Source organism: Mercenaria mercenaria, chromosome 4, assembly GCF_021730395.1.
Source record: "Mercenaria mercenaria strain notata chromosome 4, MADL_Memer_1, whole genome shotgun sequence".
Classification (NCBI taxonomy): Eukaryota; Metazoa; Mollusca; class Bivalvia; order Venerida; family Veneridae; genus Mercenaria; species Mercenaria mercenaria.
The window spans coordinates 24350641-24369947 of record NC_069364.1 but is presented as its reverse complement, the minus strand read 5'-3'; the positions used below and the strand labels follow the sequence as shown (position 1 = coordinate 24369947).

Below are 19307 nucleotides of genomic sequence, written 5' to 3'. Positions count from 1 at the left end.
TCTTTATTACTATGTTTTGAAATTTTAGTTGGACAGACTCTGAACCACTTCCTGCCTCCTGATGGCATTCAATTAATTTCCATCCCTACTAGCTTCATTAGATAATGCAGTATATCCAAGACAAGCTTCTAATGATCTTAAATAGAAATATTAACTGATGGTTTACCAGTTAATTTATATTTCCTACCCTGTTACAATGCCTTGTCACAAGATCAGATATCATTTGACTTGTGTCATGTCATATGACTGCTTACTTGTCATATGACCTTTTTATAATTTAACACATGACCACTCTCTCTTGAACACTTTCCTGTTATTAAAGTGTTTTAAATCGTTATTAAATTGTAGACTTTAGTTTTTTTTTTTAATTATTTGAAGATGAAGGGAGTTTGTTCTTTTCTAGTTGTTGGTCTGTCTGTTGGTCCTTTTAGCTGTTGGTCAGTTCAGTCAATTTGGCACATTGAGACTGAAAACAATTTCAGTTTTATTAATAATAAAGAATGTTTTGGTCTGCAGTGGTCAAACTTCATAGGATGATTGCCTGTTCTCTATAGATGGCCATTTTTGTTTTATGAGTCAGAAGATCAAATGACAAGGTTATAGTGACTTCACAACTTAAAACTCTTTCAGACTAATAACTAGAGAACACTTTGACTTACTGTCGTCACTCTTCATAGAATGATTTCCATTGGTCAGTAGACTGCCCATTAGGTCAAAGGTCAAGGTCATAATGATCTTAGGACTAGAAATGAGAGAGTTCGCAAAACAAGGAGTTATATTGCTTTGCACCTGTCGGTCACATTGGTCCATCCTTTGGTAGAGTGAAAGGTTTCTACCCAGTAGCTTGAGAACCACTTTACCCAGAATCTTCAAGCTTGGAAGCATGATTCGGTTATGAAGTAGATGACACCTTTTGCTTTGCACCTGTTGGTCACATTGGTCTATCCTTAATGGTAGAGTGAAAGGTTTCCACGCTGTAGCTTGAGAACCACTTGACCTAGAACTGTCAAACTTGGATCCTTCCAAATACCTTTGAACCATTTGAGATAGAACCTTCAAACTTGATAACATGATTGGGCTTAATGAAGTAGAAGACCCCTGTTGTTTTTGGGGTCAGTAGGTCAAAGGCCAAGGCCTGAACCTTGAAAATGGTTTCCACACAATAACTTGAGAAAAAGTGGATGACACGTATTGGGTTCGGGGTCAATAGTTATATGGTCAAGTTCACAGGGACCTGAACATCGAAAATGGATTCCACTCAATAGCTGAGAACCACTTGACCCAGAACTGCAACTTCATAACATGATTGGGCTTATGAAGAAGATGACCCCTATAGTTTTAGAGGTCAGCAAGTCAAAGGTCATGATCACAGTGGCCTGAACCTTGAAAATGATTTCAACTTAATAACTTGAGAACCACTTGACCCAGACTCTTCAAACTTCAAAACATGATTGGGCTTATGAAATAGATGACACATATTGTTTTTGGGTACAATAGGTGTAAGGTCAAGGTCATGGGTACCTGAACATCACAAACAGATTCCACTCAATAGTTTGAGAACCACACGACCCAGAAACTTCGAACTTGATAGCATGATCATTGGGCTTATGAAATAGATGACCCCTATCATTTTTGGGGTCAGTTGGTCAAAGGTCACAGGGGCCTGAACCTTGAAAATGATTTCCCCACAATGACCTGAGAACCACTTGATCCCAAACTCTCAAACTTCAAAGTATGATTGGGCTTATGAAATAGATGACTGGGTCAATAGGTGTCAAGTCTAGGTCATGGGGACCTGAACACTGAAAATGGTTTCCCCTCAATAACTTGAGAACCACTTGACCCAGAACCATGAAGCTTCTTAATTGGGCTAATGAAATAGATGACCCTATTTTTGGGGGGTCAGTAGATCAAAGGTCAGGGTCACAGGGACCTGAATAGTGAAATCTTTTTTTGCATGGTAACTTGAGAAGCACTTGACCAGGAACTTTCAAGCTTGATAGCATGATTGGGATTAATTTTTTCTATCTGTCTGTCTGTGCATTTTTTGTCTAGAGCATAACTTAAAACCATTAAAGGTATTGTTTTCAAAATTGTCATGTAGGTAGGTTGAGAAGAACAATGTTTACATTGTTTATCAGTCATAATTAAGAGACTGGTACTCTGGTGTTTTATTTTCAGGGTGCACTTGTCACTTGTTGTTCTGATGACAGTCTACATTTATGGAACTTCAGACAAAAACGACCAGAAATTGTACATTCCTTAAAATTTCAAAGAGAAAGGTAAGAGGTTTGAGCGAAGTACAATAAAGGCAGTTTCAAAAATCATTCAAAATTTACAAAACTTTTAAGTTTCATTTTCGTACATTGAAATTTCCATGGGTCATACCTTAACTAGATGATGAATTTTTACCAAGCTTGGTCTATAGCATCCTTGTATGTTCCTCTCTCAAATTAGTGTTCAGATGGTTCAGATTTGCCCACTTTAATGCCTTTAGAGCTAAAAACAACTTCTCAAGAACCATTTGATTGATCTTTACAGAACTTGGTCTGTAGCATCCTTGTATGGATCTCTCACATTTGTTCAAATGGTTGGTCTTTTTTAGTGGCTACCAAAGTAAAAAAAAAAAAGAAGCATAAAACCTATAAAATTTATGATGTCCACCAAACTTGATCAAGAGCATGGCCTACAGGTCACAGTCCTCAGATGTACTATTTAGGCCCATTTTGGTCTCGTGTTCCTTAAAATGTATAAGACTGAAAAATGGTAAATTTTGGAATAGTGTATGTTTGTGACGAAGAAGCAGAATATTGAAAGGTTGTTTATACGTGTGTTTTAAAAAATGATTAGTTCAGGTTAAATAAGTACAGTCGAATACCGTTACCTCGATATTCAAGGGACTGTAAAAATTGCATTGACGTATCCGAAGTTCGACGTAACGATATCAACTATCTGGGACTTCTTTGAACTTGTGTTGGACGTCTGTATTGTCATTATATCCAAGGTTTTTTTTTCAGAGGGTTTGAAAGGGGAAAGAAATAATATAAAACGTAAATACGATTTTAATTTTATTTACAAATAAAACATCTTAATTTAATACATACATACAACTTTTTAATTTTTCAAAATATACATTTAAACATTAGCATTTTATTCCTTCTCTAACGAGTCTGAATGCAGCGGTAACGTTCCTAGTTGAGTAGTCATTTTGACTGTGCTTCAATAACGAAAATTTGCCAGTTAAATATGCATATTGTTACTCAGTCCTAAATGGCAGATTTTTACTCTGTCAAACAAAATATTTCATCCAAATTAGTTGTTATATTTGAAAACAGCTTTCCTTCTTGCACGGTGTTTTATAACACTAATTATTGGGAATTAAATGCAAACTTCCTGACAATTAAATTGGATTAAAGATTAGATAACAAACGAAACAAACACACAATCTAACTTGAATATGATTAATACATCACCGGACAACAATAGGTTGATTTTCACACCTTACAAACAACATGGATATTTTTGGCAAGCTGTGATATCGACGAAACTAGGTGTAAAAACAGTACAGGTAAGTTGACGGGACTGAAAAATCTCATCGAGCTAAACAAAATATCAAGCTTATCATATCGAGGTAATGATAAATAATTACATTAAGATAAATGGGACCGACTCAAACACATCGTGCTAACCGGAGTATCGAGCTAACCGATATCGAGGTAACGATATTCAACTGTATATAGATAAATTTCTTGAAAGTAAGAATGTGAATATCAGCTATTTTTTCAAAGAAATTTCTTACATTTTGATGAAATCACATTAAATTTATAGTTAAACTCGGGTATATTAATATATTCTGATTTGTCTTGTATTTTGCCTTTTCAGAATAACTTATTGTCAGCTATCATTCCAAAGTAAATGGTTATATGTTGGGACTGAACGTGGGAACATACACATTGTCAATATCGAGTCTTTCATGCTATCTGGATATGTCATAAATTGGAACAAAGCCATTGAACTGTAAGTAACTGCTTAATCACAGGAATATTAATCAATAGTAGAGAATTATTGCTCATTTTGTTGTGATTTACATGCCACTGACATTGGTTTTGATAAAGAATACCATTTACGCCTGTGTAATTGCCGCCTCTATTTTGCTACATGTTTACTTGTTTGCCATAAATGATTACCAGTTGTATACATCTATGCTGTCTGTCTTTTAACCGTTTCATTTTTGATAAGTAACTAAGAAACCTTCCACTTATGATCTTTGAACACGGCAGGCAAATTGCCCATAGGCAGTGCATAACTTTGATTATTAACCCTTAACCCTTAGCCTGCTGGCGGCAAGTGATTCTGCCTTTGTGGCCAGTGCAAACCAAGATCAGTCTGCACATCCGTGCAGTCTGATCATGGTCTGCACTGTTCGCTATTCAGTCAGTAAATTTTCAGTGAACACCCCTTCAAATGATAAATGGTATTGCCCAAATTGAATGAAAGACCAGTCCATTTTAGAAATTTAGCAGGCTAAGGGTTAACATGCAGGACATGTTTGATTCTTCCTTTGCAACCAGTGTAGATCATGATCAGCCTGCATATCCGTGCAGTCTGATCATGATTTGCACTTTTCGCCATTTCAGTATCTTTTTGGTAAGCACCTCTTTTAACAGTTAATGGTATTGTCCAAATTGAAAGATGGACAAATTCATTATTGAAATTTAGCAGGGTAAGAGTAAATTTCAGTTTAAAAATGTGGTTCCTCTGGCAGCAGAAGTGACAAATGAACCTTCTGGTAGATTGCAAGGACTTTAATTTCACTGCAGCAGTCTTGTTGATAATAAGGCTAGTGGATCAAAGTTCATGGTCCCAGTCAGGTTCATGGTCACTTTGTTTTCTGCTCAGTATCTGTGAAACCCTTTACTTAAGATTCTCAAATGTTGCAGGCAATTGATCATGGTCTGTGGATGAATCGTTCTGATTTTAAGGTCATTGGGTGAAAGGTCAAGTTCACTGTGACTGTTAGTAGCAAAAACAATTCCACCCATTTCATGTGGGCGGTATTTAGAAAATTCATGTTTAACAGCCTTATTCACGGTGTTGAGAATTTGCGAAAAATGAATGTTTGAGTTTTAGGACATGAAGCAGATTCATTCTCACAAATATTTTTAATTTGCGAGTGGCATTATATACAAATAATGGCAAAACTGAAACATAAAATATACAATAACTTGTCCCTTCATAAAACCACCCACCTACCACTAAAATTCTTAAAAAAATGCAATACACCTTGGGGGATACAGTATCCTGGTAAAAACAGGATATCACATTCTTGCATACCAGACGGGGATTTCCGGTATTTTTACCGGTGCTGGAAAAATCCATCTTACACCCCGGGGTGTAAGATGACTCTCGTGCTTTAAATGACCAATTACGAACTACATATATGTAGAAGATTTATGTAGTTATTTATTATTTATTTCGAAAAACGGTATAAAAATCCAATACCTTGGCAGTTCCTCTTTTTTCCTGATAGTATATTTCTTGATTCAAAACACATTATTTTATCAAAAATTCATAACGTTACGCTGGAACTGATAAAACAAAACCGGAATTAAACGTTGTTATTTGTCTTTGAAACGTCATGACGTCTTTCCTGTTTACGGACGTTGATTTCCCGCGCTTTGTTTAAATACGCTGCTATAAGAAATAGTTCTAAAAAGAAAGCCGTTCGACTGATTTTATTTTTATTATTATATCTTGATATCGGTATGCAAGAAAAAGATTCTGTCACTGGTTATAGGTGCAGATGGGAATATCCGGCTCTCGGGTAACCGTTTAGGCGGTAACTCGGTAGGAACCTCGTTACTGCCTAAACAGTTACCCTCGAGGCCGGAAATTCCCATCTGCACCTATAACCAGTGAAAGAATCTTATAGTATTAACAGGATATACTTAAGATACCTGCAATCATTTGCATTTTAGTTCAGTGGGTCTGATAAGCAAAATACGGTTTAAATAATAATGTGTTTTTCCCTTATAAATGAGGTTTGGTAAAGATTTTTTGGATGATAACAGGTATTGGACAGTTTTAAAGACATTTTAATGACTATAACAGTACTGTAAATTAGGTGCATGTCCATGTAAATGCGTGCAGTTTATATACAGAAATGCACAGTTTATTTCGGTAACGTGTGTATCACAAACATGGTGCTTGCCAAAAAGAAATTATATTGAGTAATCTCCTTTCCTTTAAATTATAAAGTGACTCAAAACACAGTAAATTCTAGAAAGAAGGTATAGACCAGTTCATGATTTATCATGCCTTTACAAACCAATAATTACTTATTACAATATACAGTTCTGTCTGCATCCTCCACCAAGTTAAAAATTGTGAAATATCAGTGCAAAAAATGTAAATTAAAAAAACCCCAACATTTTATGGTTCTGCAGCCTGCATAAATGACCGAATTTAGTTAATCCCTCACACTCATTAAACCCTGTGGCAAGACCTACAAACTGACCAAAAATTTATTTTGGCTTTACTGTTTCTCAGTATTGTTTCTCACTAAACGAGATCCAATGCACTAAAAAACCCTTTCAGAATGTGATCTTGTGAAACTTTAGTTTCATGGAGTGTTCTTCTGCTGATAACTCTTTACAGGAATGTGTTCATGACTTGTCAGCAAGAATGTGACGTACTTTGATGTGAATTTTTTTGTTAAAGTAGAGAACTTGAATAGCCACACTTAACACTTTTCACTAGGTTTGTTAGCAGAACTCCTGTTTACTGAGAAAAAAAAATCTGGATGACTTGTGAAGAAATGCTGACATGGTAGTTTCAGTAAATAAAGTTGATTTGACTAGAGCAATAGCCCTTTTAACTTTCTAAATTCCTTTATTTGGAGGAATATGTCATATAAACATTAGCACCTGTGGACATTTGTTCTGGTTTTAGATAAACTATTTTGTAAATTTCGGAGACAGTCTTTTGTGTTCCCATACAAAGTTATTACTGTATAATTATATATTATTTATTTGCTTGCTACCCAATATTTGATCTAATGTAAGTATAATTTTATTTTGTTGTTTCAGTTCTCGTAAGACACATCCAGGTCCTGTCTTACATTTGAGTGACAATCCATTAGACCCGGGAAAGGTAAGTTTCACAGCTAATGAATATGTATCAGAGGATTGATTGGATGTTTGCTTGTTTTAAATGTTCTTTTTTTGCTTCACCTAAATGTAGTGGAAGAGTTAACTGCACAAACTGAAGGGCATAAATTAAGATAAGCTTTGGTCCTATATCAAATGGAATAATTATGCACCCAGACTCCCTTTTAGAGGGGCAGGATATAGTAATCAAATTGTTTGTCTGTCCATCCCCACAGAAACCTCAAACTTTGTAGGAGTGTAGGTTGTGGTTGACAGATACCCCTGTTTATTTTAGGATCAGTTGCTCAAAGGTCAAGGTTGCTTTGACCTTGAGCTGAAAATCAATTTCTGATCAGTAATTTAAAGAACCACAAACTTCATAGGATGATTGCCAGTGGTCAGTAGATGACCTTTACTGGGCAGGGGTCAACATAGTTTGGTTTTGTGTAAACTTTCATTTCCAGTTCTCAAAGATTTTGTCTACAATGAATCATCCAAACCTATGATCTCCCGATTTGAATTTGTGTGCTTCTGAGCTAACCAGGCAGGTTGCATTTTCAAAAAAATATATCCAGCTGTGTGAAAACAAATAACGTGTTACTTGTATTCAATGCAAAGTTTGCAGAATATACAGCAGTTGTTCTAGAAAAATCTGTTGCATGGCATCCAAAACTTATAATAAGTGTATTTCGGATAGACATTTATTTGGGTATACCAGATAGTGAGATTCTCATTCATATTTCAAAATAGCTCAGAGCAGGCTAAAATGTATCAGTAAAATCTTTTAGGTGCCTCAATGCCCAAGTGGTTAAGTTCACTGACTTCAAATCACTTGCCCCTGACTGATGAGGATTTGAAACTTCGCTTGGGGTGTAGAATTCTTCATGTGAGGAAGCTGTCTAGCTGGCTTATGGAAGGCTGGTGGTTCTTCCAAATGGAAGGACTTCTTGGGACTTCCTTCACCTTCAAAGCTGGTAAAGATTCCCTGCCGCATTTATTGTATTTGTTTGATGCTGCACCAAACAAAAACGAACAAAAAGTCAAATTTTGTATAAACTAACAAATCATCTGACACCTTTTGGCACTGAGATTGTGAAATAAAAGCAATATTTGACATTACAGTTTCTTAAGCATAGAGGAAAAGAAGGAAAGAAATACTTAAACTTGTATAAAAGATTGTCATTGATCAGCTTGACACGATTGTAATATTTCCATTTTGACATGATTATTGATCTTAAAATCTGAATCTTCTGTAAGAATATATATGAGCTGCACCATGAGAAAACAAGCATACCGTATTTTCCCATATTAACGCCCCCGGGGGCGTTACATTTTCCAAAGAGGGGGCGTTTATTTGAGGTAAAAAGATAAAAAATGAAAATTTTTACAAAACTTAAAAACATCGTTCAAACTAGCTGTAAAGAGTTTCTATGTTGTTTAATCCCCCCAAAACGTAATTATTTGGCATCCAATTTAATGCAGTGTGTCTTTTATGCATTTAAATACAGTACCTCGTGTATTCCATGTCTGGCTTTTTGACACGCTCGCGACACTACACATTACGTCATGACCCAAACAGCTGTGTACTCCGATAACATTTTCCTTAGTACATGCGGGTAGCTAATAGCGCAATACACAATGTCAGTGGTTTGACACGCTGCTGTGCCTGCTTTTAAATTAAAAATTCTTAAAACTGCCGAAGAAAAGGGTATATCGTAAACACATTGCTGCAAGTTTGTTTAAAGTCGGCAGGAAGCGTGTGCGCGAGTGGTGTAAAAACAAATCAAAAATGTATTTACCGTTTAATTTTCTGTTACGTACCGTACTTAGTACAAATGTTTTGGACTTACGGTACATGGACTGTTTAAAAGTGTGTTTAATTTTTAATACATTGGACTTTAGTACTGTAAATTACTTATTATGTTGACTTATAAAAATGAGGTAGGTGATTTTTTCCCGTTCTTGTTGACTTTTTCCCCCCTCCAAAATGGGTGGGGGGCGTTAATTAGAGGGGGGGGCCTTAATTCGGGAAAATACGGTAGTGCATTTGTGACCAGCATGGATCCAGACCAGCCTGCGCATCCGCACAGTCTGATCAGGATCCATGCTGTTCGCTTTCAAAGCCTATTGCAATTAAAGAAACCATTATTGAACAGTATGGATCCTGACAGGACTGCGCGGATGCGCAAGCTGGTCTGGATCCATGCTAGTTGCATTTCACATGGTGTGGCTCATATATTCTGTATGTATTTATACGTAGATCTCATATCATTGTCAAAATCTGATCTTAGTAATCATATCGGAAAGAGAATAAAAACAAATTAAAGAGATACCATTCATTGTTTGCTGGGAAGAGGCAACTCTGATTACATAATTTGTTTATTTCTTGTGTTTGATTACATAATTTGTTTATTTCTTGTGTTTGCGCATTTTCATTAACTTTAGCAGACAAATTGTTATGAATTCTGATTGTTTTCTATACAACACGCCAGACTTGCATGCTGGGTCTGGACCCAAGTAAATAAGTTAGAGAAGAGACAATATTTACATTTTCCTGCAGTTTTCTATTATTCACCTTCTTCATGTTTGATCTAGCTTTGATGAATTCGCTATTACGTTTTATGACAATCATAAATGTATAAAGAATTACATCATGAATTCCCTTTCTATCGATTACCATATTTAATAGAATTCCACTGGTCTAATATAGGCAGTTAAATGGTGATTTGAGATCATTATGTGGTTTATTGCGGCAATTCATCTTAGTTTTCCCTGCGACAAAAATGTCAGGAATTATCAAATTTGTTTTATTAGAAATATTAATACAACAGTGCAAGCTCGGAACTTAATCTTTATTTACTTGAAGATCAATTGTAGAAAGTCACATTATACCATAAATCTCCGAGAAATCACTGCTAACGACTGCTTCCCTGCTTACCGACTGCTTCCCTGGCTTCAGAGAGGTCAAATGATTAAAGGCATCCAGTAGCATTAAATATTGAAGAGAGCTGCAAAATTAGAGGGTTAAAACTTGTGATAAATGAAGATTGTTACAAACTGGAGAGAATCAAATCTGTAAATCACAGTGGGGCTGGATAGCAGAATGTAAAACTTATGTTTGTCACTGATATTGATTAAGTGGGAAAGTAATGGATTAGGTAATATTTTACAGAGAAAACTTTCTGAAGATTTTACCTCTTTACACTAAAGCTTAATGGAAGAATGTCCGCTAATCGTGCTTTTTTGTCCTAAAATAAAGCAACTTCCTTGCAGGTGTATTGTTCCAAAGCACTTAGCTCAGTAGGGAGAGCACAGATCTATGAATCATGGGGTCGTGAGTTTGATCCACATACGGGGCAAGCAGGTAGGGAGAGCACAGATCTAAGGGTCACAGGGTCGCAAGTTCGCTCCTCAGGCGGAGTATAATTATATTCTCCTTGACAATTTGATAAAAGACATTGTGTCTGAAATCATTCATCCACGACATCTGATTCATGTGGGGAACAGGTTTTAACTGGTACAGAATCCAGGAACACTGGTTAGGTTAACTGCTTGCCGTTACATAAATGAAAATAAAAAAACAAAAACAAGCAAAACCAATTTTATTGATAATAAATGCTGTGGTTGCTGTAAAAAGTCTATATAGCTCGTTTAAATGGGTCAGCCGTGTTACTGTACTTATAAAAAAGACTGGCCTGGTTTAGGTTGGTCAGGGTTACAATATGTATTGTATTTTGCCATCGAAATATTTCTGTAAAATGCTTCTTCCCCTTCTGTTTGGATTCGTCCATGTTTACAAACACGTTTGTTTATTTTATGGACTGTACTTTGTGTCGTTATACTCTGATTCTTTGGGAACATGGAATCCATCCAATGTATTTGTATAACAGCATTCCACAAAAGGTTGAACTAGAGTATGTGAAGGATTGCACACTTTACTTGGCTCAGTTTGTTCTTTGCTTTCAAAGGATTTTCTTACTGTACAGATTTTGAAAATAAATTTGTGAAATTGCATTTTCTTACTGCATTAGTGGTACTAATTTAAGTTTCATGAAAAGGCAATTTTTTTTGAATAATGAACAGAATGAAAATTTGCCGTCCAGGTTATATACTTTGTATTTGATACTGTTTTGATTGCTTTGTCGAAAAACCCACAAAACAAAATATGTTCCAAGACTTTCAGAACAGCTCTCAGTTGAATGCCTAGAAAGTTCAAGGTATGTGCCATACATACAGTAAAATGTCCTAAGAGGAAATATTCGAGTTATTCATTGTGTCATAGAAAATATTAAGGAGATGGTTGGGTACCAAATTTATTACTTAAACAAGCTCAGATACTACTTGTGCCACTGATGCTGAAGTGGGCAGTGCTTCGATGTATATTTTGACAAAAACTTGTGCCCTGGTGTTGGGCAAAACAAAAGGAATGCATTTTCTTTGCCAGATAAAATGCTTGATGACATTCACATGTTACCTGTTTATTTTTCCTGTGCCATCTTTTTTTTCTGGCATGTTTTAGAAACTGTTCAACATTGTTCTGTTGCTGTTCCATTTTTCTGCACATCTTGCAAATTGAGTGTTGCCAGGTCTAGGAATTTTCAGGACATGTTCCAGGCCTTTTTTTATGCTGATTTTAGGGCCGAAATTCGGCCCCATTCCCCAATCTAAAAAGTATACTTTTTTCCCCACCTTGGCCAAAAATTCCCCATGCAAAAAAAAATCAAATTAGTTTTGATTTTCAGTCCTGATTTTAACAACTTTTCAGCAAATATATTCCTCCAAACAATGATTTCGCGACGTAAATTTCCCCTCCAAAAGGGACCTGGTACCCTTCCCCAAATTTACAAAAAAAGGGCTGTGTTCTGATTTCAGGGTTTTGACTGCTGGAATTGCCCTATATAACTCTAATTCTCTAACTCTAAAAATGTAATAGAATGCCAGGCTGAAATGTGTTGTGTATAATAAGGGAGTATACATGCAATCGGTCAGTTGGATTTGAGTATAATTGTAATAGATTTTTGTCACCTAACCACTTGAAAATCACATCCTGTTAGGTATTTTTAATGAGAAGTTTTTGGGGCCTCAGTGGCTGAGTGGTTAAGGTCGCTGACTTCAGATCACTTGCCCTCATCGATGTGGGTTGGAGCCTCACTCGAGGCGTTGAATTCTTTATGTGAGGAAGCCATCCAGCTGGCTTACGGAAGGTCGGTGGTTCTACCCAGGTGCCCGCTCGTGATGAAATAATGCACGGAGGGGCACCTGGGGTCTTCCGCCACCATTAAAGTTGAAAAGTCGCCATATGACCTATCATGTGTCGGTGCGACGTTAAATCCAACCAAAAATTTAGTGTAATGTTATAAGAAGTGAGAAACTTGTAAGAACTGGGGTTTCTCAATATCTTTATGTTTTGTTTGTTTAGACCCAGCAGACAAACAAACAAATCCTGATTATATATTCCTAGAAAGGTTTTTACTGGAAGAAATGATCACTAGATAAAAAATGATATTACCAGTGGAAGTTTGAATTCTTTTGTACTTAAGATATAAAAGTGTCTTTCAGTAGGAGACCGCTCAAGATTATGACTTTTTTTTTTGCAATAGGATTTTGTTTTTTTGGTAAACATTTATTTTTACTTTGGATTAGTTATAAGATATCACAGTCCCGGATGTTAAAATTACTCAGATGTTTGAACTTTGATACGTGGGGAGGGAAAATGGTAATATAAGGACTGTAATTATGTATGTCTTATGCCCTAATATTTGATAATATATAAAAAGAAATGGGACTATTTACACAGGCTTCTTGATGATACTGTGACAATTGTGGTCTAGAAATGTTACCAGACTTACGTCAATATTGGTTAGGGATGGGGGGATATAAATCACTTCCAGTCCTGTTCCATTTGTGTAGGTGGATATTGATAACTTCTTTGCTGTAGTAATTTCATTGTATAGACCAGAATTACTTATACTGAAATGGTTATTATTCTGACATGGGGGATGTATTTTGTGGGTTTTGTGGTATAGTTAATCCATGAAATTAAATGCCAACAAATACGTAAAATTCCCATTCAATTTATATCTATGAATTCTTATCCTCACAAAATAGACATGTTGGCCAAAAAAAACCCCAATAAAATTCCATGCCCATGAAAATACATATTTCACAATAATAGATAGCCAAAGGTTATACTTTATTCTACAGACCAAATTTTATAACTATTAGTCAATAATAATATTATTTCTTTTTGTATGTAATAACATAACCTTAAGTCATATAAATTAGTATCATTGGGGGACATGAAGATTTGAGAGAACAATTAACAGCTGTAGTTTTGGTTCATTATGACTGTTGTTTCGTAATATATCAGACTTTTATAACATCTTGTCACTGGTTCTCCAGCATAATCGCCTTTGTTTCTGGAAAATCTAACTATTGGTTACTGGGAAGTATATCCAGTTGATGACTAAGGCAACATCACAGGCACTGCATAGAACCTTCTTTTTACTGACTAGGCACAACATACCACTTTCTGTAACTAGTATAATATCTTAACTTTGGTCGCTGTGGCAACATTTTGCTATTGGTTACTGGGACAACATTGGCCTTTAGTTAATGGGACTTTGTTACATGTTTGACGCGTTTAGCTCAAAAAGTATTTAATAAGAGTTGATTAAACCTCGCATGAGTCTTAATCATGATATGAACTTGTGCACCTCCTAATTTTCATGTGGGTCTGCCTCCTATTTTTAGAGTTACGGCCTCTGAAATAGTTAAAAATGCACATTTTCACCTTGTGATGCCTCTAACTCAAAGTATTTCATATAAAAGGATGAAAATTTGCATGAGTCTTTATCATAATATGAACTTGGCATTCTTCTTGAGAATTTTATTGCTTATTACAGAGTTAAGGCCCTTGAAATAGCCAAAATAGTGGATATTTTTGTTTGTGATGCTCATAGCTCAAAAAGTATATGGCCTAGAATACTGAATCCTTTTCATAATATGTTAGTTTAGGCTCTGTTACCCCATTAAGACTGTAAACATTTGAATTATTGTCCCTTATTTGTGACAAATGTACCAGTGGGGGAGGCACACCCTGTGTCCTATAGACACATTCTAGTTGGTTACTGGCACAACATTTTTAGCAACATCCACTTAATTATACACCTAAAGGGGCATATTGTGTTATAACACCGGTGACCGTACGTCTGTCCGTCCGTTAGCAATTTCGTGTCCGCTCTGTAGCTCTTGAACCCCTTGAAGGATTTCAAAGAAACTACAAAAATGCTCACCACATCAAGACAACATGCAGACCGCATGTTTCGGATGGCTTGCTTCAAGGTCTAGGTCACACTTAGGGATCAAAGGTCATGTGACTTTGTTTTATGTCCTATCTGTAACTCTTGAACTGCTTGAAGGATTTTAAAGAAACAGCACACATGTTCACCACAGCGAGACGATGTGCAGAGCACATTCAGATGGCTGGCTTCAAGGTCAAGGTCACACTTAGGGGTCAAAGGTCATACCTTCAGGCATATTGCTCCACATTTTGGTGCTCTTGTTATGATCTTGGACCTGTGGTAGCATCTCCTTATTTGAGTGTAATAATGAAAGGTATGGCCAGTTAATGTCCAATTAACACAGCACAATGTAGTAAATATATTTGGTGTATCTAAATTGCCCCATTAAAACTTATCATTTAAAGTTGAAAGAGGCGGTAACTTATCCTAGTATATGTTTGTATATTTACACTTGTTGTAAGTATTGGTATTGACAAAGTTGCTCAGTTTTCTATATAAGGCACATGTTACAAGCCTTAGATGGGAAATGTTCTGCAGGGCTACGCGCTAATATTGATCGAGATTTGCCACTTGTGCCGAGATAATCTCTTTTTCCTGAGACACTATTCTGCTGTTTTTCATTAAATGTGATGATTATAGCTATGGTTTGGCAAGGTCAAATTGTTTAGTGTCAAGGTCATTCACAGGTCCTTATTTGTCTTATTACATAAAATTGATACATCAGAAATGTATCTTTAATTCTTATGAACTAACTGATTTTTATAATGGAAAATAATGTTGAAAGTTACCGGTATTACCTAAATAATAGATTTTGGTTTAAACAGTATTTATTTCGAATACATTGAGTACATACTTGCATATATGAACCGTGCCATGAGGAAACCAACACAGTGGCTTCGCGACCAGCATGGATCCAGACCAGTCTGCGCAGTCTGGTCAGGATCCATGCTGCTTGCTTTCAAAGCCTATTGTTATTAGAGAAACTGTTAACGAACAGCAAGGATCCTGACCAGACTGCGCGGACGCGCAGGCTAGTCTGGATCCATGCTGGTCCGAAAGCCACTATGTTGCTTTTCCCATGGCACAGCTCATATACAGTTGGATACATATGAGCAAATTATACATAGGATTAGAAAACAAGTCTTCAAAAAAGGCTTATATATTATTTGTTTCTTTAAGTGTGTAAGATTTAATGGCATTGGTCTGAATTTAGGGTATGTGTGTGTGTGTATTATTTTTTAGATAACATTATGAGATTTTCGAAGCGGGAAGGATAAAAGAAAATAAATGTAAAAAAAAAAAGGAAAGGAAAAGAAGTTTGATGCAGAAATGAAGTTTGCTGCAATCAACAATCGTCCCAAGGCCTGGTGTGCATGCGACCCTCTTATAGATTTTGTTCTTTAATTGATGGAATATCATATAAGGACTTAATTTAAATTAGGAATATATGTTTTTAGAAAAATCAAATCTTGAAGTTGTGACGTACTATTTATCCAGTAACTCTGAAATCATCAATATTGATTTGTAGTTGCATGAATGCACAAAATCTGAACAAATAAATATAGTTCCCATTCATTTTTATCTTGAAAAGATAAAATGAAAAATATCTTATCCCTGCAAAATACACAATATGGCCATCACTAATAAATTCCATACCCATGGTTATTAAATAATTTCACAGAAGTTAAGGTAAAAAATGGTCAGTTTAGAACATGCCAAGCAAAATTTTGTACTCCAGGGACATTTACATCATTTTAAAGATTCCAATGTTATCTGGAAACAGTCCCATGAGTGGTTTGAATGTATGCTGTAGGATGAAACTGCTCCAATGTCTTTACAAACATCTTCTGATGGGTTTGATTCTCCTTGACAGCTCTTCAGCATGTTAAACAAACGTTTAAAGATACAGATAGAATTATTGACCTTAGATTGAAAGCTGAGAACTTCGTTTGTTTACACTAATCATTGGAATTGATTTGGTTTGTGGGAAACTTAGATGAAAAAGCTATAATGAGATTTGCCTCCATAAAAAAAGGGGGATACAGTAAAATACTGATTGCTGGAGACAGTTGCAAGGGGATGAGCCAATCGCTAGAGGGTTTTCCGGCTGTCCAAAGATAGAAAATATAAGGAAAACAAGCCAGGGACCAGATGAATTGCTTGAGTGAACTCTGGTACTCGGCCTGTCAGGGCTCTAATGAGTTGAGTTTCACTGTAGCTCAAATATGGTACATTTTAGCTCACCTGAATCAACTGTTAGAGTATGTTGATGTGATCCATAGTGGGTACTAGAAACATTTTAGTCTTGTAACCTTTTAAACTGGTAAATAGTCCATCAGGTGCTAATGATATTTTTTACAATGATTATCAAACATCAAAAACTGTCAGATGCTTTTTGACCAACTTGATGTTTTTTTTTGCTTTTCATAGGTCTTTTCGACCAACTTGATGTTTTTTTGCTTTTCAAAGGTCAGCAAGGAGATGCGTCCGCAAAAGTTCTCTGCTCTCTAACTTTAGCAGTTCTTATCATGAACTCAAATCTGAAGTTACTGATTATTTCAATAATGTTGATTTAAACAAGTCATAGACACATATAAAAATTAGCTGATTATTTCAGCACTTCCTAAACACTGATTATTTTCCTAATGATAGATTAACACTTTCTATAAACATGATTTAATACTCATTAAACTATCCATAAACACTGATCATTTCTGTGAGTGTGTATTAAAACTTTATACCCATTATTTCCATGAACCATGGACACTGATTAATTTCACCAACATACATTTTATCTTTTCATGAACACCTATTACTTTTATACGAGGGGCTTTCGGAAAATATCTGGACTTTTTACTCTTCATCAAAGTTTTTCAAAAATTCATTTTATTCTCGTTTATTCTCTTTTAATGTATTCCCCGCCTATGTCTTTACACTTTTGCCATCTTCGTGGGAGCTTTTAGATTCCGTCTGCAAACCGTGAAGTAGAACTACTGCTGAGGTACCAATTTACAGCTGAAGTCAAAGCTGCCCTGGTCTCATATTTGTTTCCAGTGAGCCTTTTTTCAATTCTTGAAACAAAATAAAAGCACAGGGACAAGGTGTGGGCTGTATGGAGGATGGAAATTGCCACTTGTAGAAGTTGATAAGTTCTACTGTAGATGAGGCACTATGAGAGGGGGGCATAGTCATGCAAAAGAAGGACATTTTACCGGGCTAGCCCGGGATGCAACTTTTTTCAGATTTTCTTTGAGTTTCTTCAAAATTACTTCTGAATATAGTATCTAGGAGTCGCAATTTGACCTTTTGGCATGAAATGAGCCCGTATTGTTCCATGTGAATCCCAAATGCAACCAGCATAACCATGCTAACAGAGGGAGACAGCTTAAACTCCTTGCACATTTTGCATGACTGTGAAGTCTGATGTTATGACTCTTTACCGAACCGAACCTAAACCGATTAGCTACCTCCTGCAATGTCACTCTGCAATCTTTGTTGACAAAACATTTGCCACCATTGTATACGTAACTGCCTCAGCAGGCCTCCCTGGCCTAGGCTTGTCCCTCACACTTGTCCTGCCCTCTTTAAACTGTGAAACCAAGCTATAGAAAGTTTAATGGGATATGCAGGCTTTAGAAAAACATTTCTGCAACCTTTGAAAAATGTGGCAAGGTTTTTCAACCCCTCAAAGCAGGTCTCCATTCCTTCAGCTTAAGAGTCCATGGTAGCCCCAACACTTACTTTGTTTAAATGCTCAGAACTATGTGTATGCACATTTTTTACTGAAAATAAACTGACTGATCTATAGTCGATAAAATGTAGTTTTTGCTCAAGTATAATACGTGTAGGTAGCTGCACGTGGAAAGACTGTGAGGAGCATGAGAAGGATATTCTCCAACTGCCCGTCCTAAATATGGACTTATTAACATTCCACGAACACTGAATATTTCCATGAACATGGATTTACAATTTACATAAACACTGATAATTTTTGGTTTGTTCGTTTATCCCGAATATGTTTCCAGTCAGTAACACGAGCATCCATCAAGGGATTTTAATATAACATGGCAGAAATGTTCCCCATTATGAGACATTGTGTCTTGTACAAGACATGGGCTCCTAGCTCAAATGTCAAGGTCAAGGTCAACAGGGCTTTTTTCCTGTCCAGTCTGTAATACAACCATCCATAAAGGGATTTTAATATTACTTGGCACAAATGTTCAAAAATATTGTTATTCTTATGATTATGGATTGAATTGTTCATGAACTCTGATTATTTCCATAAAGATAAGATTAGTTTCTGACAGTCATGGATTCAAACATTCCTTAATACATTGATTTAATTAATTACATTTTCAGTTACTGGTAGGATTTGAATCTGGAGCCATTGTCCTGTGGGACCTCAAAAATAAAACAGCAGACTTTAGATACCAAGCGCATGAGGTAAGTGTTTTTGCTGCTTTTTGGTTGCAATTCTTAAAACCTTGTGAACACCATGACTATCACATGTCAAAGGTAAAAAGGTATCATTTAACACCAGGGGTAAAAAATGATGATTCTCCCTAGATGCCTGCAAAATGAGGAGCACCTATGTTCCTTCCCTACAATAAAAGCTAGTTTAAAATATGACTTTTGGAACACTGTGGTAACATTAAAGGACCAAGTTGATATTTTAGAAGAGTTGGTGTCTCTCTGAATTTCAGTTGTATCATGACAGTGCTTTGAAAATGGCTGGCAGTACTTGTGTTTCCTACCAAAGTATGTTTGCTGCTGTAATTTTAAGACTGTTAGTTTTTAAAGCTGTACTTTTGAGACCTGAATGTACTACAGCAGTTTTAGAATACAGGTCTTTTGC

General features: G+C 36.0%; 1 protein-coding gene across 5 annotated transcripts in view; it reads left to right on the top strand.

Moving 5' to 3' along the window:
- LOC123551218 (syntaxin-binding protein 5-like) overlaps positions 1-19307 on the top strand; it is a 145883-nt gene that overhangs the window by 18746 nt on the left and 107830 nt on the right. For all 5 annotated transcript variants that reach the window (XM_053540772.1, XM_053540768.1, XM_053540771.1 and 2 more), the window contains exons 4-7: positions 2182-2282; positions 3883-4017; positions 7089-7152; positions 18812-18895. In XM_053540772.1, coding sequence (XP_053396747.1) covers positions 2182-2282; positions 3883-4017; positions 7089-7152; positions 18812-18895 — 384 coding nt within the window. The remainder of the gene's footprint in view (positions 1-2181; positions 2283-3882; positions 4018-7088; positions 7153-18811; positions 18896-19307) is intronic.